This window comes from Vulpes lagopus, chromosome 12, assembly GCF_018345385.1.
Source record: "Vulpes lagopus strain Blue_001 chromosome 12, ASM1834538v1, whole genome shotgun sequence".
NCBI classification, from domain to species: Eukaryota; Metazoa; Chordata; class Mammalia; order Carnivora; family Canidae; genus Vulpes; species Vulpes lagopus.
Window position 1 is genome coordinate 1,307,187 of NC_054835.1, and position 19,250 is coordinate 1,326,436.

Below are 19,250 nucleotides of genomic sequence, written 5' to 3' on the forward strand. Positions count from 1 at the left end.
ATTCACAGCCTATGTCCACTGGTTAGGAATTATCTGTCTAACACTCACAGAATCACATGGTCTTCACCTAAACTCTGTCTCTTCTGCTCCAGCGGCTCCTTTTGGTGCTGGACTGGGTGCCCATTTTCCACTGCTGTTCCATTCAGCAACTGATCATTTTGAGAACTGATACCAAGCTGTATGTCCAGGATCTCCTACGAAAATAAAATGTTGATCTTTCACTATGAAAGTATTTTATACTTTAATTTCCAATGGAAGAAAGCCTCCTAAATATCTAATTGTGGTACTTACTTCAATTTGTTCCCCTTGTCCATCAGGTTCATCAGTATCAAGTGCCGAAAGCTCTAACTCAATATCCCTATCAGGCTTAGTATCGCTTGCATCTTCTGTGTAATCACTCTGTAATTAAGAAAAATGCTAATTTATACCTGTGAAAGCTGGGGCTTCCCTTTTAGATGAAACCGGGAAGCCCAAAGATTGAAATAATTATATAAGAAATCTGGTACTACAATGTTGTTATTTCTATCCTGAGGTTTTTTTATTTTTTATTTTTTTATTTTTATTTATTTATTCATGACAGACACAGAGAAAGAGAGAGAGGCAGAGACATGGGCAGAGGGATAAGCAGGCTCCACGCAGGGAGCCCAATGCAGGACTCGATCCCGGGTCTCCAGGACCATACCCCAGGCCAAAGGCAAGGCCAAACTGCTGGGCCATCGGGGCTGCCCTCTATCCTGAGTTTTAAAAGCAATCATCCACTAGAAAAAGGCACACTTACATGCACTAAGTAGTGGCATAAACCAACATAATCGCAAACATCAAATGCATTAAACATGAAGCTGGGAGGTTGTTTCTTTACCTCTCCATTTCTCAGTTCAATTTCTTTGCTTAGAAGATTTAAGGAAAGGTGACGGCCTTCATCCAGGGAATTCCACTTCTGCTGCATAGCCAGAGCATTGGCCTCCCTTTGAAGAAGCAATGAGTTACTCTTGGCCTATAGGAAAAAGAAAAAAACAAAACAAAACGAAAGTTAGCTTCCAACCACAGCTTCAACTGCCATTTTATTTTTTTAGCTTTCAAAGCTGAGCAACAGAGTCTACCTGCTGAAGTTCAATGCTCAAAAGGTCTCCAGTACTGGAATGCTTTCGATGACCAGATATATCGGTAACAATGAATCTGTCCCTTTAAAGAGAAACAGGTTTACAGTTATAAAAGTGAAATCGATGAAGTAACTGAAGCATTAATGGCCACACACCATACATGTTTTCTGTAATGGATCAACCCTGTAAATTTCAGTCATCATTCCAAAAGTAATTTTTTTTTTTTTTCAGAAATCTGTTATATAGCTAAAATCATCAAAACATACTTCACAAATAACAGGGGGGTAGGATCTATACTCTGAGGATACATACAAGTCTGAGAATAGAGAATCCAAGAGAATTAAGAGTAACATTACCGTTCAATATAGTGTGCTGATGATGTGGCCTCGTTACCATATGCACTCCACCTTGAATCAACAGCATTGACATAAGGAACATAATCTACAGACATGCAGAAAAAATAATGATCAGAAAAGTGAAAAATCAGTATATAAATGTGAACATATACTTTTAAGAAAAGATCTCTATCTTTATCCAATCAACCATGCTCTCCTAGCTAAGCCATTTAATTCGGAGCTTCCTGTGATTGTTAAATGGAGGTAAATATTCTGTACCTCACAAAATGAGGATTAAAAAGCACAGTGTTAGGGATGCCTGGGTGGCTCAGCAGTTGAGGGTCTGCATTTGGCTCAGGGCATGATCCCAGGGTCTTGGGATTAAGTTCCGCATCGGGCTCCCCATGGGAAGCCTGCTTATCCCTCTGCCGATATCTCTGCCCCTGTGTGTCTCTTGTGAATCAATAAATAAAATCTTAAAAAAAAAAAAAAAAGCAGACAGTGGTAGGACATATCAGATGAGGTATTAGTAAGCAGAATTACCTGATACACTGATAGGCTTAGTGGCACTTCCTTGGGAAGCAGTGGCCTGGACAGGATCCGTGGTATGGTAACCTGTACGTGAAGATCTGGAAATTGCACCCCATTTTGAGATGATAGGTCCATCACTAAATGGAATTATTGGGTCTTCTTCTTTTGTCCTTCTCTGAGTTTCAAATAAATGCACTCTTCTCTTAACATCTCCACTGTCCAGGTCCTGCATAAACCAAAGAAAATCAATAAAGGGATTGTCAGCTATTACCTCAGCTAGTAATATACAGATAGATGCTTTCAAAAGACATGTAATTAAGTTTTCTGATAAATTTAACTCTATCTATAGATCTCAACGGTAATCCAACACCTATTTTAAACTACTGAACTATGCTCAAATAATTTAAATTTTTTTTATTGGAGTTCAATTTGCCAACATATAGCATAACACCTAGTGCTCATCCTGCCAAGTGCCCCCTCAGTGCCCATCACCCAGTCACCCCAAGCACCTGCCCACTTCCCCTTCCACTATCCCTTGTTCATTTCCCAGAGTTAGGTGTCTCTCATGTTTTGTCACCCTCACTGATATGTTCACTCATTTTCTCTCCTTTCCCTTTATTCCCTTTCACTAATTTTTATATTCCCCAAATGAATGAGACCATATGTTTGTCCTTTTCCGATTGACTTATTTCACTCTATGCTCAAATAATTTAAACATCAAACGCAATTTATTTCAAACTTACTTAAATATAACTCTGCTGCTTTACAGAGGACTTATATAGCAACAGTGTGAAAATGAAAGCATTGAATCACTCTAAAACTTGAGTCAATATACATGATATCCCCCTGCCCCCCTAAATCATACCATTAATACAGCATTTGAATTAGCAATTACATCTCTGGGCTCTGAATCGATGGCATTTATACAGGAGCCTATGGTGCCACAAGACCAGGGAGAATAATGAGAAAGATGATCTTCTTCAAATTTTGTAGCACTCACACTCTCAGAGAACTGATAAAAACAAAACAAAAAAATAGCAAAGCCAATTAGTACAAATCTTAAACTTACAAATTTGTAACTAATACAAAGTAACAACTATAGAATATACAGGACTTCATAGAGAACAACTAAATCTTCAGTAATTAGTAAAAAAAAATTGTCGTAAGTATTTTTTGGGTTTACATTACTATTTGGGTTTACATTATTAATAGAAATTTTTTTTATTTTTTATTTTTTTTAATTTAATTTTTTTTTTAATTTTATTTTTTATGATAGTCACACAGAGAGAGAGAGAGAGGCAGAGACACAGGCAGAGGGAGAAGCAGGCTCCATGCACCGGGAGCCCGACATGGGATTCGATCCCGGGTCTCCAGGATCCCGCCCTGGGCCAAAGGCAGGCGCTAAACCACTGCGCCACCCAGGGATCCATAGAAAATAGAATGATTTCTTTTTGTCCTTTCAAGTACTCATAAGAAACCTGATACTCTCAAAACCAATCAATAAATATTTACAGCATGCCTCTAACATGAATGAGGTACTCCAAAAAAATAAAAAAATAAAAAAAACAAAAGAAAACACATACACACACCACAGTCGGTACTGAGGTTTAGAATTCTCCTGAAAAAAATACCAACATGTAAATATGGGAGTATAACTGATAAACCATGTAGGATTAAATTAAAAAAAAAAAAAAAGAACTCAAAAGCAGCTCTCTTGAACTAGAAGAAAAAAATTGGACAAATTTTAAAGGGACTGTGAAAATTATTACTGGATCAGAATATTAAAGTTTAATAATCATTAAATCTAGTTTAATGATTGTACAGATATAGAAAGCCAAGGTCAAAAAGATTAAATTACTTAACCAAAGTCATATTACTAGCAAATGGCTAGTAATATGAACTGAGTGTCAGGAAAAAAAAAAAAATTTTTTTTAAAGTAATCTCTATACCCAATGTGGGGCTTAACTCATAACTCCAAGATCAAGAGTTGTATGCTCTATGCACTGAGCCAACCAGGCTCCCCAGGGAAATACTAATTTCTTAAAGCACAGAATGAAAAAAAAAAAAGCAAATGCATCTCTGTATCAAGCAAGCAGCAACTCTATTACTCTGTTGTTAAGATATTTAGCTGCTTTGAAGAAGTCTAAGTTAAAAAAAAAATCTTTTTTTTTTTAATTTAGTTGAGAGAATGAGTAGGGGGAAGGACAGAGGGAGAAGGTGACTCCCCACTGAGCAGGGAGCCCAATGAGAGGCTTGACCCCAGGACCCTGACATCATGACCTGAGCCAAAACCCACCGTTTAACCAACCAAGCCACCCAGGAGCCCTAAAGAAGTCTAAGTTTGATGAGAAATTTGGATTTAGTTAAAAAATTCAATGGTTTATTGAAATATTTATGGATGAAAAAAATATGATGTCTAGGATTACTTCAAATTAATCCAGAGGGAAGAGAGGGTACAAATAAACAAGACTGGCTAAGTAGATAATTGGGGATGAGGGTACAGGGGGTTTATTATACTACCGGGTCTACTTTTGTATGTGTTTTAAATTTTTCATTACAAGATTTTAAAAAGTTTTTTTTTCCTATTAGAGCCTGTAGGAATAGAAAATAAACCAAGCTAGAGGTATTTAAAAAATAATAACGTTTTGTTCAACATATAAAAATACTGAAAAAGGGCACCCTGAAATGATCCTGGTACAAAAACTTGTTTTGTAACAAGAACAACCATTAACAGTGATGTAAAACTGCACAAATAAAACAGTAGGCATTTCTGCACCACTTGTAAAAAGTAGGGAAGAGATGCCTCTGCTAGACCAAGATTCAAATCTCAGCTACTTACAGGCTGAATTTACTTCTTGGGCAAATTACTTAATTTCTCTGAGTAGGATTCCTAAAAAAAATACAGACTTAATACCTGCCCCCTAAGATTTTTGTGAGAATTAAATAAAATAACATTATGTAAATAGTACAGTGCCTGGCACAAGTAGGTGCTCAATAAATGGTAGATATAAATCTGATTAATTAAAATAAAAAAAAAAAACAATGAGAACTACACTGCTGGAAAGATTTTCAATTCTTGGTGGGAAAAAGACTGACTTCATGGTCTTCAGAGTCTCACAATGCCTAACTGTAGTGCTCATTACATGCTCAGTGTTCAAAGAACAAAGCAGACTCGACTGTATACCAAATCACTGCAAAACAGCCCACATAGCTAAGCCTGGTTTGAAGGAGTGTTCTGAGGTCAGGTGTCTGACCTGTCCTTGCAACATCAAGTGATTAAGACCTTTCTTACATCAGTGCGAAAGTCTACACTGAATAGAGGAGAAGGTGGTGTTGGCGACTGTGTTGCCACAGGAAGAGTTGAAGAGACAAGAGGTGTTTTCTGAGTGTGGTACTGTGCCCACTGCTCTGGCTTTCTTCTTATCTGCTCCTCGCAACTGGTCTTCAAATGACCACAAGGTTCCTAAGGGGGGATAAAAGAAACAATCTTAATCATCTAGGGAGCAGTAAATAAATTTAACTATGCTCTGTGGAAATAATGTAAACAGTTCATCGTTGTGGGGACAAAAAAAAAAATACAGTAAAGAAGTCACCTTAGCCTGTTCTCCACACATTTAAATGGAAGGGTCAATATTTCATCCAGCGATGTTAAAAGTAGTATCTGAGCACTCAGTTTTCTGGTTTAGGGAAGTCATTTCTATATACATGGAATACTGAAAATAGGCCCTGTCTTTGTATTTTGGAGATTTCTTTTTACTTTCCCATCAGTTTCCTATCCAAGCATTAACATTTATTGAGCATTAATATGTATCAGGTCCAGTTCTAAAGGCTTTGTTTTTCTAATTTAATCCTCACAACAGCCTTATGAGGTAGGTACTACTATTACTGCCACTAAACATGAAAAACCTGACACAGAGAAGTCAAGTAACTTCTGTAAGTCACACAATTCATAAGTGGAGGAGCCAGAAACCTATACCTGGGTGGTATGACAAGTTTGACAGCAGGCTCTTACCCACTATACTACCATAGCACTCTCCTATTTCCACCATTACTTACCCTTGGTAAAGGCACACTTGTCCTTGGCTCACTTGGTGGCTGACAAGCCACTGAATAATACCCATCTAATGAGTTATATCTTTCCCGCAAAGACGTCTGATAAACAGACGAGTGCATCACATCCATTGGAGGTAAAGAATTGCTTCTAATAATGTCATCTCGTTGGTACATAGGTGGGCGCCAGATGCGCCTGCTGTCGTACACAGGAGCATACATTCCAGAAGGTACTGGAGGAACTGGTCCATACGGCTGCGGAGGAGGAGGTTGGTAAGGAGAAGAATTCATTCGATCTCGAGGGGAAAATGTACTGTAATGATCAGCATATGGCATAGAAGCAGGTGGGAGGGAGGACTCTGGAACATTATTGGACCTCACAAAGCGAGGAACACAGGGAGCCACACCAGCTGGTACCGTTGGAGGTGGTGGGTAGTATCCTTGAAAATTAGAAAGAGGAATATTTAATGTAATCCCAGCAAAATCCAACATCTTATAAAGGTTTAAGTCAAAAGTAGCCTTTAATGTGGGAAAAGAAAGTAAGCTTTGAACTTTAATTACTCTTGCTATAGAAAGAAATTACTTTCAGAATCCTACTCTATGAAAATCATTAAAGTTCACTATTTTGTTAAACTGTTTCTCAAAAACACAAGACAGAACTATTAACAGATGGCTGGCAAATTTCCTTCTAGGGCATCTATTGCCACAGGTTTTGGATTAAGTAATTAGCTACATTACCAACTCATAACTTTTGAGGAGCAGAGGTTAAAGACCGTTCAGAATCTATATTAATTGTACATTGTCTTGCCAAAATTATACAGAAGCATATATAAACCAAATATTCTGCAAATTATTTCAAGGGATAGACAAAATTCCCTGAAGTTCATCCATGGACCCCATATTTGATGCGTAGGAAGGAGAATCTTAAAACTACTGGCATGTTGAATCGATTTTTAGGGCAGAAAGAAAGTTTAATCCAAAGGATTAATTTTTTTTTCTTCTTTTTTCTTTCTTTCTATTTTTTTTTAGTAGGCTCCATATCCAGCATGGAGCCCAATGTAGGACTTGAACTCATGACCCTGAGATCCAGACCTGAGCTGAGATTGAAAGCTGGACACTTAACCGACTGAGGCACCCAGGTGCCCCCAATTAATTTAATGTAGAGGGGCACCTGGGTGGCTCGGTTAGTTAAGTGTCTTCTTCGGCTCAGGCATAATCCGAAAGTCCTGGGATGGAGCCCCACTCTGGGTTCCCTGCTCAGTGATGAGTCTGCTTCTCCCATTCTCTCTCTTATTTCTCTCTCTCTCAAAATAAATAAATAAAATCTTTAAAAAAAATTTCTTAATGTAGATACTCTAGATAAGGGATTCACTTATCTAAGGATAAGAAATGTTATATTACAGTTTCGTTTTTTTCTTAGAATTGTCTAAAATTACTTACCTGTCTGTGGGTACTGTGGAACTTCAAAGGGTATCTGAGTCCTTGGATCTTGAAAATACTGAATATTTTCAGAATGCTGAGGATATACTGGAACTCTAGTTATAAATGGGCTGGATTTTGGAGGCACAGAATTCAGCTCTGTTCCAACATTAGAAGGCCCAGCTGAGGTAGCCACTACATTACTTACAGGAGTCTTGGGTGGAGAGCCAATTTTACTGGAGAGATAATTTATCAAGAACAAAGAATAAATCACTGTCTGTAACTGTTTTCTTCCTCAGTAGGAATTTTTCATAAAATTATACAGTGAAACCACTAATAGGAGAAACTTCCATAGTGACAAATAAGGCAATGAATTTCACTGCCAACTTTTCCACTGCTAAGTCATAGAATCATAATAACAGATCTCATATTCTAGTGAAGGCAAAAAGAAATGCAAACAAATCCCAGGTACCAATGTAACCCTCCAATCCCTTTTTACTCATTCTTTAAACAAAGATTTTTTTCCTAGAGAAAATTTTTTAAAAAATTGTTCAAGAAGTTCTCAACAGAAATATATAGCTAACCCTTGAACAATGCCAGTTTGAACTGTACAGATCCACTTATATGCAGATTTTTTCAATGAATACAATACTATAAGTGAATGTATTTTATGCTTTCTTTTTAAAAAATACTTTTTAGTTATTTTTTTAAAGTAAACCCTCAATGTGAGGCTCAAACTCATGACCCTGAGATCAAGACTTGCATGTTTTACCAACTGAGCCAGCCCCTCCTTATGTTATCTTAATGACATTTTCTTTTCTCTAACTTTATGGCAAGAATACAGTAATATAGTACATATAATCTCCAAAATCTGTGTTGACAATATGGTATTGGTAAGGCTTCTGGTCAACAGTAGGCTATTAATAGTTATGTTTTTGGGGAGTCAAAACTTACACTCAGACTTCAGACTGCACAGGGATTGGATGCCCTCAACCCCTGTGTTTTCAAGGGCCAACTGTAGTCCACCAGAATTCTTTGGGACAAAGAAGATGAACATGTAAAAGAAGGGTTGTTCTATTAAGAGATACATGGACTGAAATGTAAACTCCTTGAAGAAAGGCCATTTTTGTCCTTTGGGGGTGAGGGGCAAAGGAAGAAGAGAGATAATCTTAAGCAGACTCCAAACCCAGCCAAGAGAATGTATGAGGTTCAATCTCACAATCCTGAGATTGAGACCGGAGTCAAAAATCAAAAGTTGGACGCCTAACCAGCTGAGCCAGCCAGGTACCATTTTTTGTCCCTTTTGTTAACTGCTATCTCTCCAGAGTTTGGTAACTGTTGTATTTAGAATTCCTGGCACACAGTAGTCACTCAGTAAATATCTGTTGAATAAATGAAATAGTTTCTGCCACACAGTAGATAATTAATAACTAATGGCAAAATGCCAATTATAGTTACTTATTAAATTGGTGCAAAATACACAAACTTTTTATTATTTTTTTTAAACAAAGGATTTTCTTTGTTGAGTCATCAAGCAATCAGTGTTAGAGGATCTCATCATGGCTTTCTTATGTCCTAATAAGAAGTACAACATTAGCAGACCTTAGATATATGGTGGCTACAGAAAAAAAAACAAGTTAATGATGCGAAACTCAGTATGTTGCATCCAAGTAGATTAGAGAGTTTTTCTCAAACTAGAGAAGCCCTTTTAAAGCTAGAATATAAATAAGGAGTATGGCTTGCTTTTAAGCCTAGCACAGCAGATTAGTCTAGCAGATGTTTACTCCTATGTGTAAAATGGAAATAACTAAAGAACTGTGGGTAACAATAGTAGATACAAATTTACTGACTTACAGTTTAAAGATATTTTAGGACTATGCTTATTCTTTGCAGTTAAATAAAGGCATCAAGGAAAATGATTAGGATTTCCTTATAACAGTAATGTACTAACTCTTACTGAGCAATTACCGAGCACATTCCAGGCACTATAAATCGTGCTTTATATAGGTTATCTGGTCTTTCCATATCAAAATGTTATATACTATAAAATTTGGATAAGTACTTTGAGAAAAGGCAAATTTTTAGACTTGTCAGCAAAAAGGTATCAAAATCCATGACAAGATTCACAGCCTCATTAAATCATGCAAGCTATCTGTAAAAATCAGACGTAAGGAAAATGCTAGCCACTAGTCAAATTCCAGTCACAGAGCTAGATTCCTACACCTGTAGCCTACAGGATTTTCAGGATTCTAGGCTCTCCCGCAGCATGCCCCTCCTGTCTATGTGATTTTTCCTGTGCTGCTTACTATACTGAGGAGTCCTTCCTATCCATATTTTTGGAACTAGCTCAGGTGTTCCTGAGCTCACCTTATCTCTAAGAAGCCTCCCGCAATAACTCCCTGCAGAATGTATTCTTTTTCTGTGTTCTAATAATACTTGGAACACAACTCCTTACAGTACCTCTCAGAATACAGTATATGGTATCTCTTTATGTCTGCCTCCCAAACCATACTGTAAGATCCTCAGAAGTAGGGAGTAGTATTATCTAGTTCATTTTTGTTACATTTCCACCAACTGGCTGGTAGAAGATCCATAATTTTTGAATAAATGATTTAGATTATTTAAGTTTTTCATTAAAAAAACTGAGATATAGATATAATATACCTACTGAAGGTGTACAATTCAGTGATTTCTGGTATATTTCCAGGGCTATACAATAACTATCATCACTATCTAATCCTGAGACCGGGCAGCCCTGGTGGCTCAGCGGTTTAGCGCCGCCTTCGGCCTGGAGTGTGATCCTGGAGGCCAAGGATTGAGTCCCAAGTTGGGCTCTCTGCATGGAGCCTGCTTCTCCCTCTGCTTGTGTCTATGCCCCACCCTCCATCTCATGAATAAATAAATATAAAATCTTTAAAAAAAAAAAATCCTTAGACATCTTCATCGGCCCTGAGAGAAATCTCTATAGCATTCACTCCCCAGCCCCCAGCAACCACTCACCAACTTTCCATCTCTATGGATTTGCCTATTCTGGACACGGACATAAATGACATTCTATCTTATATGGGCTTTTGTATCTAGCTTGTTTCACTTAACATAGTTTTTAAGGTTCATCCATATTGTAGTATATTCTAGTACTTCACTCCTTTTTTAAGACTGAATACGTTCCATTGTATGGTCATAAAACAGTTCCACATTATTTTGCCAAAACCCCTCAAAAGCTCATTTTCTTAACGTGTATATAACACAAGGTCTCCATAATCTGGTGCCAACCTATCTGTCTAATCTTATTTTAACCAGTCCCTAACAGAACTGTAAATTCTAATAGGCTGGTTTCTTTAATATTCCATATAATTACCTATATTACATTATTTTGTTACATATAATTTCCCAGAAGGCAGACTGACAGATTATTTAGGGACAACAAAATTTGAACACGTTAAAACTCAGATTATAAGACCCTAAAACAAAACCAAAGCATGAGATTTTAGAGGTGGAAGTAACCGTTCCGATTGTCAGAAAGTTGTAAAAGTTTTTCTTAAAGTACCAAACCCCTTTCTTATGCTGAAACCCAACAATATTAGTAATAATAACAACAAGAGGTATTTACTGAGTGCTATCTGACAGGCACTGTTCAAAACACACTGTACTTATAATTCACAAATCCGCACAACCAACATATGTAGCAGTTGCTATCATTGTACCAATTTTATGGATGAGCACACTGAGGAAGACAGATTAACTGGCCTAAGATCAAACAGCTAGAAAACAGTGAATCTGAATTTGAACCCAAAGAGTTCAGCTCCCAAGAGTCCTCTCTTAACTACCACATATCATTAGAGTACAAAGAGGAATTGTTCAGACTGAAGCAGAGGCTGGAGGCTCAGCATCTCACCTTGCTTAGGTTTCTATTTAGTTTCTTTCTGGCACTTCTATGGACTCAATCCTAAAGTTCCAAGAAGTAAGTGTGCGGGGGGGGGGGGGGGGGGGAACAACAAGAAACAATTCTGGTACACCTCTTCAGTTTATAGTCAAGGAAAATAAAACCCACAGCTGAAGTGACTTTCTAAGATCACAGAGCTATATTTAACTGCACAGCCAGGACTACAACTCAAATTTTTTGGTATTTAAGGCTTTTTCTACTATGTGAAGCATTCTGCATAAAAATTCTGACCAACTCTTCTTCCTTAGGATAAATAAAAATATTCAGGCATTTTTAAAAAACTCACAATAACAATTTTTACGTAATACTTACTTTTCAGTGACAGACTCTGCAGAAGGCCCAGTAGCATTCTGACCATTAGTGCCAACCTTCCCCACTTTCTTCACAGTCTCCAGAGCTCTTAACGTATTGTCAGTACTACGTGGGATTAGCTGGGAAACATTGTTTTCTGCATTTGAAATTCCGTTTGTACTTGGAACAATTTTCCCCGTTGTTTCAGTACTTCCTATGACAGAAATGACATTTCCGGCTGTGGTTGTGACAGTGTTGTTTACACCAACTTTATTTAGAAGAGGAAATGTTCTTACAGTTGCATTGATCTTTTTGTTCCTTAATCGATACCTGTTTCAAAAACAATCAACATATCGGTGAATACTTCACTAAATTTACCCTGAAGGGGGAAAAAAAGACAATGGGAAAAGATTTAAATAAGTGGAAACAGCTATGAAGAAAAATTTCTTCAGCTAAATATCAATTACAGTCTATATTAAAACCTGCTGTGACAGGTGCCACATGAAAATAAATATGCCAGGGCTATCTGGGTGGCTCAGTCAATTAAGCATCTGCCTTCAGTTCAGGTCATGATCACAGGGTCCTGGGATGGAGCCCCTCTCAGGCTCCCTGCTTAGCAGGGAGTCTGCTTCTCCCTCTCCTTTTGCCCCTCTCTCACACTCACGCTCTTTCTCTCTCTCAAATAAATAAAATTTGTATATAAAAATAAAATATATATGGCATACACAGACACACATGTAGGCATGTAATTAATATAGCAAGCAAAATACACATGTACTCAAAGGTGCCTTTTGCGGGAATGGGAAGAGATCCTTTTGAAAGTTTTATATAACTGGAATATAAAGTACACTTTATAAAAATGAAAATAACCATACCAAATTTATTTAGCAATGCAGAATGAAAAGATATGCAAGAGCTGACAAAATTCTATTACCAAATTGTTAGAGCATTATATAAATTTTAAAAATTATGAAATCAAAACTCATTCTTTAACAGTATACCAAAATATGGAAATTTAGTATTACCATTTTTCATATTAGTTTATGCCTAAAGTAAAAAGTATTTGGATTAAAGACTTTTCTGATATTAATTTAAGGATTTTATTTATAGTGGTCAGATATAACACTCTAATATATAAGGCAATTTGATCTTGGGAGTCCATTTAAGAAAATTTGTTTCCATTTGTACAATTCAAAAACTTCAGTATAATGTGGTTCTGATCAATGTTTCCTCTAATACTTTCAAGTGCTGATCAACTGTTACATGAATAGACAATTCTATACATTTGAAGTCATAATTACATTTGCCTAAATTAATCTGCTATTGTTATACACAAACATATGATAAATATAAATAGCAGTGATGAGCAATGCCTTCACAACAGCATCCCTTTTCGTCCCTCAGTATCTATAAACAGCCTCATTATACAATGCTGTACTTCTCCCTCCCTCCCCACCCCCCCACACGACAGAGGCATGTGGAGGTCAGTAAAAGACAGGTGTTCCCAGAGTAGAATGGCTGAGGATGCAGTGACAATAGGTTATGGCCAGTCTCCATATGTCATCTCAGAGATTCTGGGGAGCCACTGATGAGGAGTAGGGTACCAGCAAACCACTATATTAGAAAGGCAATTTGGTGGCATGAAGGAGCCTTCTCTTTCCTCAACACACTCTCTGAAACCTATTTATTCTTCACCTCAAAGGTTCCTGCACAAAACACTGCTGCTCCTTGCTTTCCATCCTCAAAGGACAAATTTCAGCTATCCTTAAGATTACTCTGGCAGGCAAAAACAAAGTTTCAATTGTGCATACCTTTAAGGAGAAGTGTTCTAAGAAGTAAAACCTTAAATAAGGGAAGTAAAACAAGTGACAAAGTGGGATACATATTGGACTCCTAGCAACTAGGCAGCTAAAGACTCGGACTTACGGATCTGGACCTCAAGCTTAAAAAAGCCAATTACTTCCTATTCTTTTAAAATCATCTTTGAGCTCCCTCAAGTGCTCACTCCCTCTCTTATGCAGCTTCAAATCCCCTTCAGCTCCCTTGGCTCACTCCCCCTGTTGAACTCACCTGGTAAAAACCATCAGATTCTTCACTTATTCTCTCATTCTGTGCCTGCTACCAGGCAGCTGAACGTTGGTAGAGAAAAACCATGCCATCATGCTCTCTAGACTCCCTTCAAAATTATGATCAATTATTTAAAATGGGCCAAGCAATAATAATTCTCTACTAAATTCACTTTCCCATCTTGAACATCCCTTCCGCCTCCACAGCTCCTCCACCACTTATAATACTGCCTCCCACTTCACAGAGAAAACAGATGAAATCAGAGAATTACTTCTCTCACCACCAATTTCAGGAACCTTCCTGCATCTGTAACTACATGCTCCTCCAAAAAAAAGGATGAAGAGTTCCTGCTCATAACACAGGCTAATCTTGCCACTTGGGTTCTACCAAGGGCCTCATCTCTCCACTTGAGCCACAGGTCCTAAGCCCATCATCTGCCTTTGCAAAGACTTCACTCCTGCAATGATCTGTTGTTCTAGTGCACCACTGTTTCATTTGGGTGTCTCCTTATATGTCATATCCTCTGAGATGTCTTCCCAGACAACTTATCTAAAATATCTCCCCTTCCCCAATTGTTCTCTTTCCCCATACCTTGTGTTATTTTTCTTCGATAGCAGGGATCAGTATCAGATATTATGCTTTCTATCTATTTGCTTTATGTTAATCTTTTCTGCTACAATGTAAGCCCCACAAGAGCAAGGATTTTTGCCTTTTTTTACTCACTCTCTATGTTCAGCACATCATACAGTGCCTGGTACATAGATTAGATATCCAATAAATATTTGCTGCATGAATGCAGAATAAGCCTCTAACTTCATATGGCCAAGAGAACTAATTACTGATTTTTCCACCCCAAAAGCATTTTCCATCTCAGTAAAAGACACTACTTGGTTATGCAGGTCCCAAACCTTGGAGTCATTCCTGATTTTTCTTTTTTTTTTTTAGGATTTTTTTATTTATATATATATATGAGAGAGAGAGAGAGAGAGAGAGAGAGAGACAGGCAGAGGGAGGGAGAAGCAGACTCCGTGCCAGGAGCCCGATGCGGGACTCGGTGTGGGGACTCCAGGATCACACCCTGGGCCAAAGGCAGGCGCTAAACCGCTGAGCCATCCAGGGATCCCCCTTCTTTTTTTTTTAAGTGCATATTTAATCTATCAGCTCTATCAGCCTCAATTCTGAAATATATCCCAATCTGACCACTTTTCATCATTTCCACTACTATAGTCCTAGGACACCAAGGTATCAATCTTGTGCCTGAACCACTGTAGTAGTTTAACTAGTCTCCAGCCACGCAGACACTAGTTACATTTCTAAGACAAAATTAAACTCTCATTGTTGCAGGTTGGCGGGCTGGCTCAGTTGGTAGAGTATGCAACTCTTGATCTGCTCAGAGTCCTGAGTTCAAGCCCCATGTTGGGCGTAGAGCTTACTTATAAAATATATAGGACAGCCCGAGTGGCACAGCGGTTTAGCGCCACCTGCAGCCCGGGGTGTGATCCTGGAGACCGGGGATTGAGTCCCAAGTCAGGCTCCCTGCATGGAGCCTGCTTCTCCCTCTGCCTCTCTCTCTCTCTATGAATAAATAAATAAAATCTTTAAAAAAAAAATAAATAAAAATAAAATATATAAAAGAGTAAAAAAAAATCTCATTGTTGTATTTGAATAAAACCCACAGTGGCTTCCAGATTACTCACCATGGTCCATAAGGCCAGTGTGATCTGGCCCTTGCCTACTTCTCCAATCTTATCTTTTGTCATTCTCATTCTCCATCTTCCAGACACAGTCGTCTTGTTTCTAGTTCCCAAGCATGCCACACTTGCCTCCACCTCAGACTTTCTTAAAGTATTTTATCAGTAACTGAAATTGTTTTACATGTTTACAGTTCCTCTTCCTCTACTAGAAGCACCTCAAATAGTATCTAGCACCTAACAATCATTTTTATAAATATTTGTTGAGCTGGTTGATCCCAGGGTTTTGATACTCTCCAGAATGCAACTCTTGGAAACAGGATTCTAATATTCTACATTCTAAGATATATTCATATAAATACTTATTTTTAGGAGAGATTGATGAGCATTTACATTTAGTTTGGTTAGAGAGATGCATATAGAGCAAGCAGGCCGGAGTAAAATTAATTTATTTAAGTAAAACAAATGTTTGCTGAGCTCCCAGTGTATTATTTGAAATAAGACAAAGGTTCTACCCTCAAAAACTCAGAGATAGGTAGCAATGTGTATTTTTTAGCTAATAGGATAGTGACATCTTCCACTTCTTTAATCCTTTGTATCATCTTAATTTTTTCTTCTTTTTTCAAACAGCAACGGAGAATGTGAAGCTGGCTGGAAATATGAATTGTGGATTATATGCTCTTTCAACATAAATATGCTGAATTTACATATCAGATACTTGCTAAGTGCAAAAAATATCAAGATGAGTTACCCATAGGATAAATGAAGTCCAGTGAAAATACACAGGTGCAAATAAATAATTGCAACATGACAAGAGAACTGGGTGTTATAAAGTTACCAAGTATAAAGCACAACACCAGCACAGTGAGGGAAGCAACTAACACTGCCTGGGACATTAGGGAAGTCCTTAGAAGTAAGTTAATATCTGTGTAGGATTAGGAACAGGAGCTCTCCAAATAGAGAAGAAAAAAGCATATGATATAGAGAAACAACATGTGCAAGGGAAAGAATGAAAGAATTTATGTAGTAAATGGTGATTAACTAGGTGTACCTTAAAAAAAAAAAAAATGCAAAAGATGGAGTAAGGCTGGAAACCTAGATGAGGACCAGATCCTATGATATACTGAGGAACCAATTTAGAATGTAAAGCAGAAGATGGATATGATTAGATGTTTACTGGCAAAAGAAAATCTTGGTAACAATGAAATAGGCTGAACATAAGATGCCAGATAAAAGGATAGTAGAGTACTACTACATTGATAAATTAGACAAACACATGTGAAACACTAAAAATAGTACCAGACATAAAAAGTGACCAATTAATTTGGCTATAATTATTATTTTTATATTACTATTATAATCTCAGATAAGACATAATAAAATTCTGAAGTAGGTACTGGAGATGGAGAGTAGAAAGGCAGCTTGAAGACAGAAGAGGCGAAACGGGCTGTCAGCTGAGGCACCAGTTATGGGTGGAATGGCAATGAAATCACGGTTTCTCCTCTGGCTTTCTCCTTCCCAATCAAGGTCCCCTAAAAAGTTCACTTTAGCTAAGAAACTCTATTTCAGCTAGGGGGCAAGCTCAATAGATCTCCTAGAGTCTCAAAAATCATCCTGATGTAAACCCCTGTATACAGAGCTGCTCAAGACTGGGTGCAAAGAGCATCTTTTTGTTGGGAGGACTCCTGCAGCCTCTCTAGGCTCTTCCAGCTGGGGGAAAAACAGAGAAGAGAAGCAAGTTTCTAGTCTTTTTTTTAAACCTCACACACACTTATCCTCTATTTCATTGTGGCTGATGCAGAGCTCAGGGCCCAGTGCTAACAACTGAGAAGACCATAATCAACAAGAAAGATACAGTCCACTGAGCTTACACTGCAATAAGGCAGCCAGTCAGGAAGGCAGAGGTCAGCAAACTACCTCTTGTGGGCCAAAGTTGTTGTAAGTATACAGCTATGCCTGTTTTATGCACTCTGGTAGCTTTTCTGCTACAATGGCAGAATTGAGTGGTTGTGACAGAGTTCACCATATGTTCCACCAAACTGAAAATATTTACTACCTGGACCTTTACATAAAACTCTGCCAACCACTAAAATCTACCATAGGTTAATCATAATTTTGATAAGCATGACAAAGAGGAACCTGGTTTAGTATGTAATATTAGGAGGACCCCCCTGAAAAAGTAAAGGATAAGCTAGAAAAAAAAAATGCTCTCGAAGGCAAGGTCCCAAGGTACAGCATGATGTAGAAGCTCTAAGATGGGAAGGAGCATGGTGTGTTCCAGGCACTGACAGAAGGTAAGCGTGGCCTGAGTATAGAATACAATTTGGGAGCACTGTGAGATGAGATCAGAAAGGTAGGCACGTAGATGGTGCAGGGCCCACAATCTAGATTTTATAACTTTATCCACAGGGTAATGAGAAATTGTTTTGCACGATCTGCAATGAGCCTAATGTATAAAGTTCTCCCTGTTTTGTGGGGAATAATGGGTTTGTTGCAGAGCAACAATAGCTGTAAGACTAGTTAGGGGACAATGGCAGATTGGGAAAAGGGGATGAGAGCTTGGACTGTAAGACTAGAAAGAAAAATTAAGAAACAAACATACAGGCAGGAAGCTGAAATGATGTGGTGACTAAGACAAGCAGGTGAAAGAAAGATGACAGAGGTGATGCCTTTAACATGGCATGTATAACTCGCTGGACAGGGTACACTGGGGGAGAGCAGAACGAAAGGAGGGAGTAGAAAACTAGCTCAACTTGAGTTTAAAGTGTCTAAAAACAAAAGGGAGATGTTCATTAAGAGCTAATACACAACCCAGTTATATACCAGAAAGGTTGGAATCAGTTTTTGGGCAAGATCTCAATGATGAATGTTTTGGTTAAAAAAACAAGAGGGGCACTTGAGTGGCTCGGTCCATTAAGTGTCTGCCTTCGGGTCAGACCATGATCTCAGGGTCCTGGGATCTGGCCTGAATTGGGCTCCCTCCCCTTCTCCTTTTGCCCCTCTCCCCTACTTATGTGCTTTCTCTCAAATAAATAAAATCTTAAAAAAATAAAAATAAAAAAAGGAAACTTAGAAAATACGTAATATAGTTAGTTTATATCCATTTATTTCTGTGTGTGAGGTAAATGGACAGTGCAAGAGGGATTACCCAGAGGACAAGAGAAAGAAAAGAAGATGCAGAGAAAAGAATGTTAAAAAGACCAAAAGTCATTAAAAAAAAAAAAAAAAACTTTATCTGCTATACTTTTTTACCTGGGACTTTGCTGTTATCTTCAATTGAACCTGAGCAAATAAGATTGCATGGAGGAGTGTTTTTGTTCTGCCCAAGTGCTTAGCAAAAACATGGATTCCAGCGATATAATGGTCTAAAATATGACCTCTGAATAAGATTCTAAGTCTAAGATTCTAAGTCAATTATTATGTTAATCTTGCTTTGAGAAGTGAGAAGGTACAGTTTAAAAGAAAAGATTATCTTGCAATCTAAAGAACTCTACAATGTGAACTTCATCACCACAAACTTTGAGACTATAGAGGACACTTCATAATGACACCAAATTAAACCCATATGAAAAAGAATTTCTCATAACTTACTTTTCAAGCTCTTCCTGAGAATGGGCAAAAGTACAGTTTGTTCCTCGGGGACATCCTCCTTGTTGACGCAGGTCTCGGCACATGCTAGTCTTGTATTTGCTGTTAGGCTGAGGCTATGAGAAAGAAAATTGGTGCATGGAAAACTGAAGACTCTTGAGATTGCAGAATTTTATGATTTACCCTTTAGTTCTTTTTCACATTAGAGAAGTAATTCTTGTGCTGAAGCAACTGC

At 37.9% G+C, this 19,250-nt stretch overlaps 1 protein-coding gene across 3 annotated transcripts in view; it reads right to left on the reverse strand.

Annotated features, from left to right (window-relative positions):
• Positions 1-19,250, reverse strand: part of RC3H2 (ring finger and CCCH-type domains 2) — a 51,557-nt gene that overhangs the window by 5,925 nt on the left and 26,382 nt on the right. Inside the window, exons 9-20 of one of the 3 annotated variants that reach the window (XM_041725542.1) lie at positions 19,019-19,131; positions 11,691-11,999; positions 7,457-7,671; positions 6,023-6,456; positions 5,259-5,429; positions 2,832-2,978; positions 1,979-2,192; positions 1,457-1,541; positions 1,101-1,182; positions 860-994; positions 292-399; positions 49-194 (exon numbers count right to left, since the gene is read on the reverse strand). In XM_041725542.1, the coding sequence (XP_041581476.1) occupies positions 49-194; positions 292-399; positions 860-994; positions 1,101-1,182; positions 1,457-1,541; positions 1,979-2,192; positions 2,832-2,978; positions 5,259-5,429; positions 6,023-6,456; positions 7,457-7,671; positions 11,691-11,999; positions 19,019-19,131 (2,159 nt within the window). The remainder of the gene's footprint in view (positions 1-48; positions 195-291; positions 400-859; positions 995-1,100; positions 1,183-1,456; positions 1,542-1,978; positions 2,193-2,831; positions 2,979-5,258; positions 5,430-6,022; positions 6,457-7,456; positions 7,672-11,690; positions 12,000-19,018; positions 19,132-19,250) is intronic. The other 2 variants (XM_041725544.1, XM_041725543.1) reach the window with 2 other exon arrangements.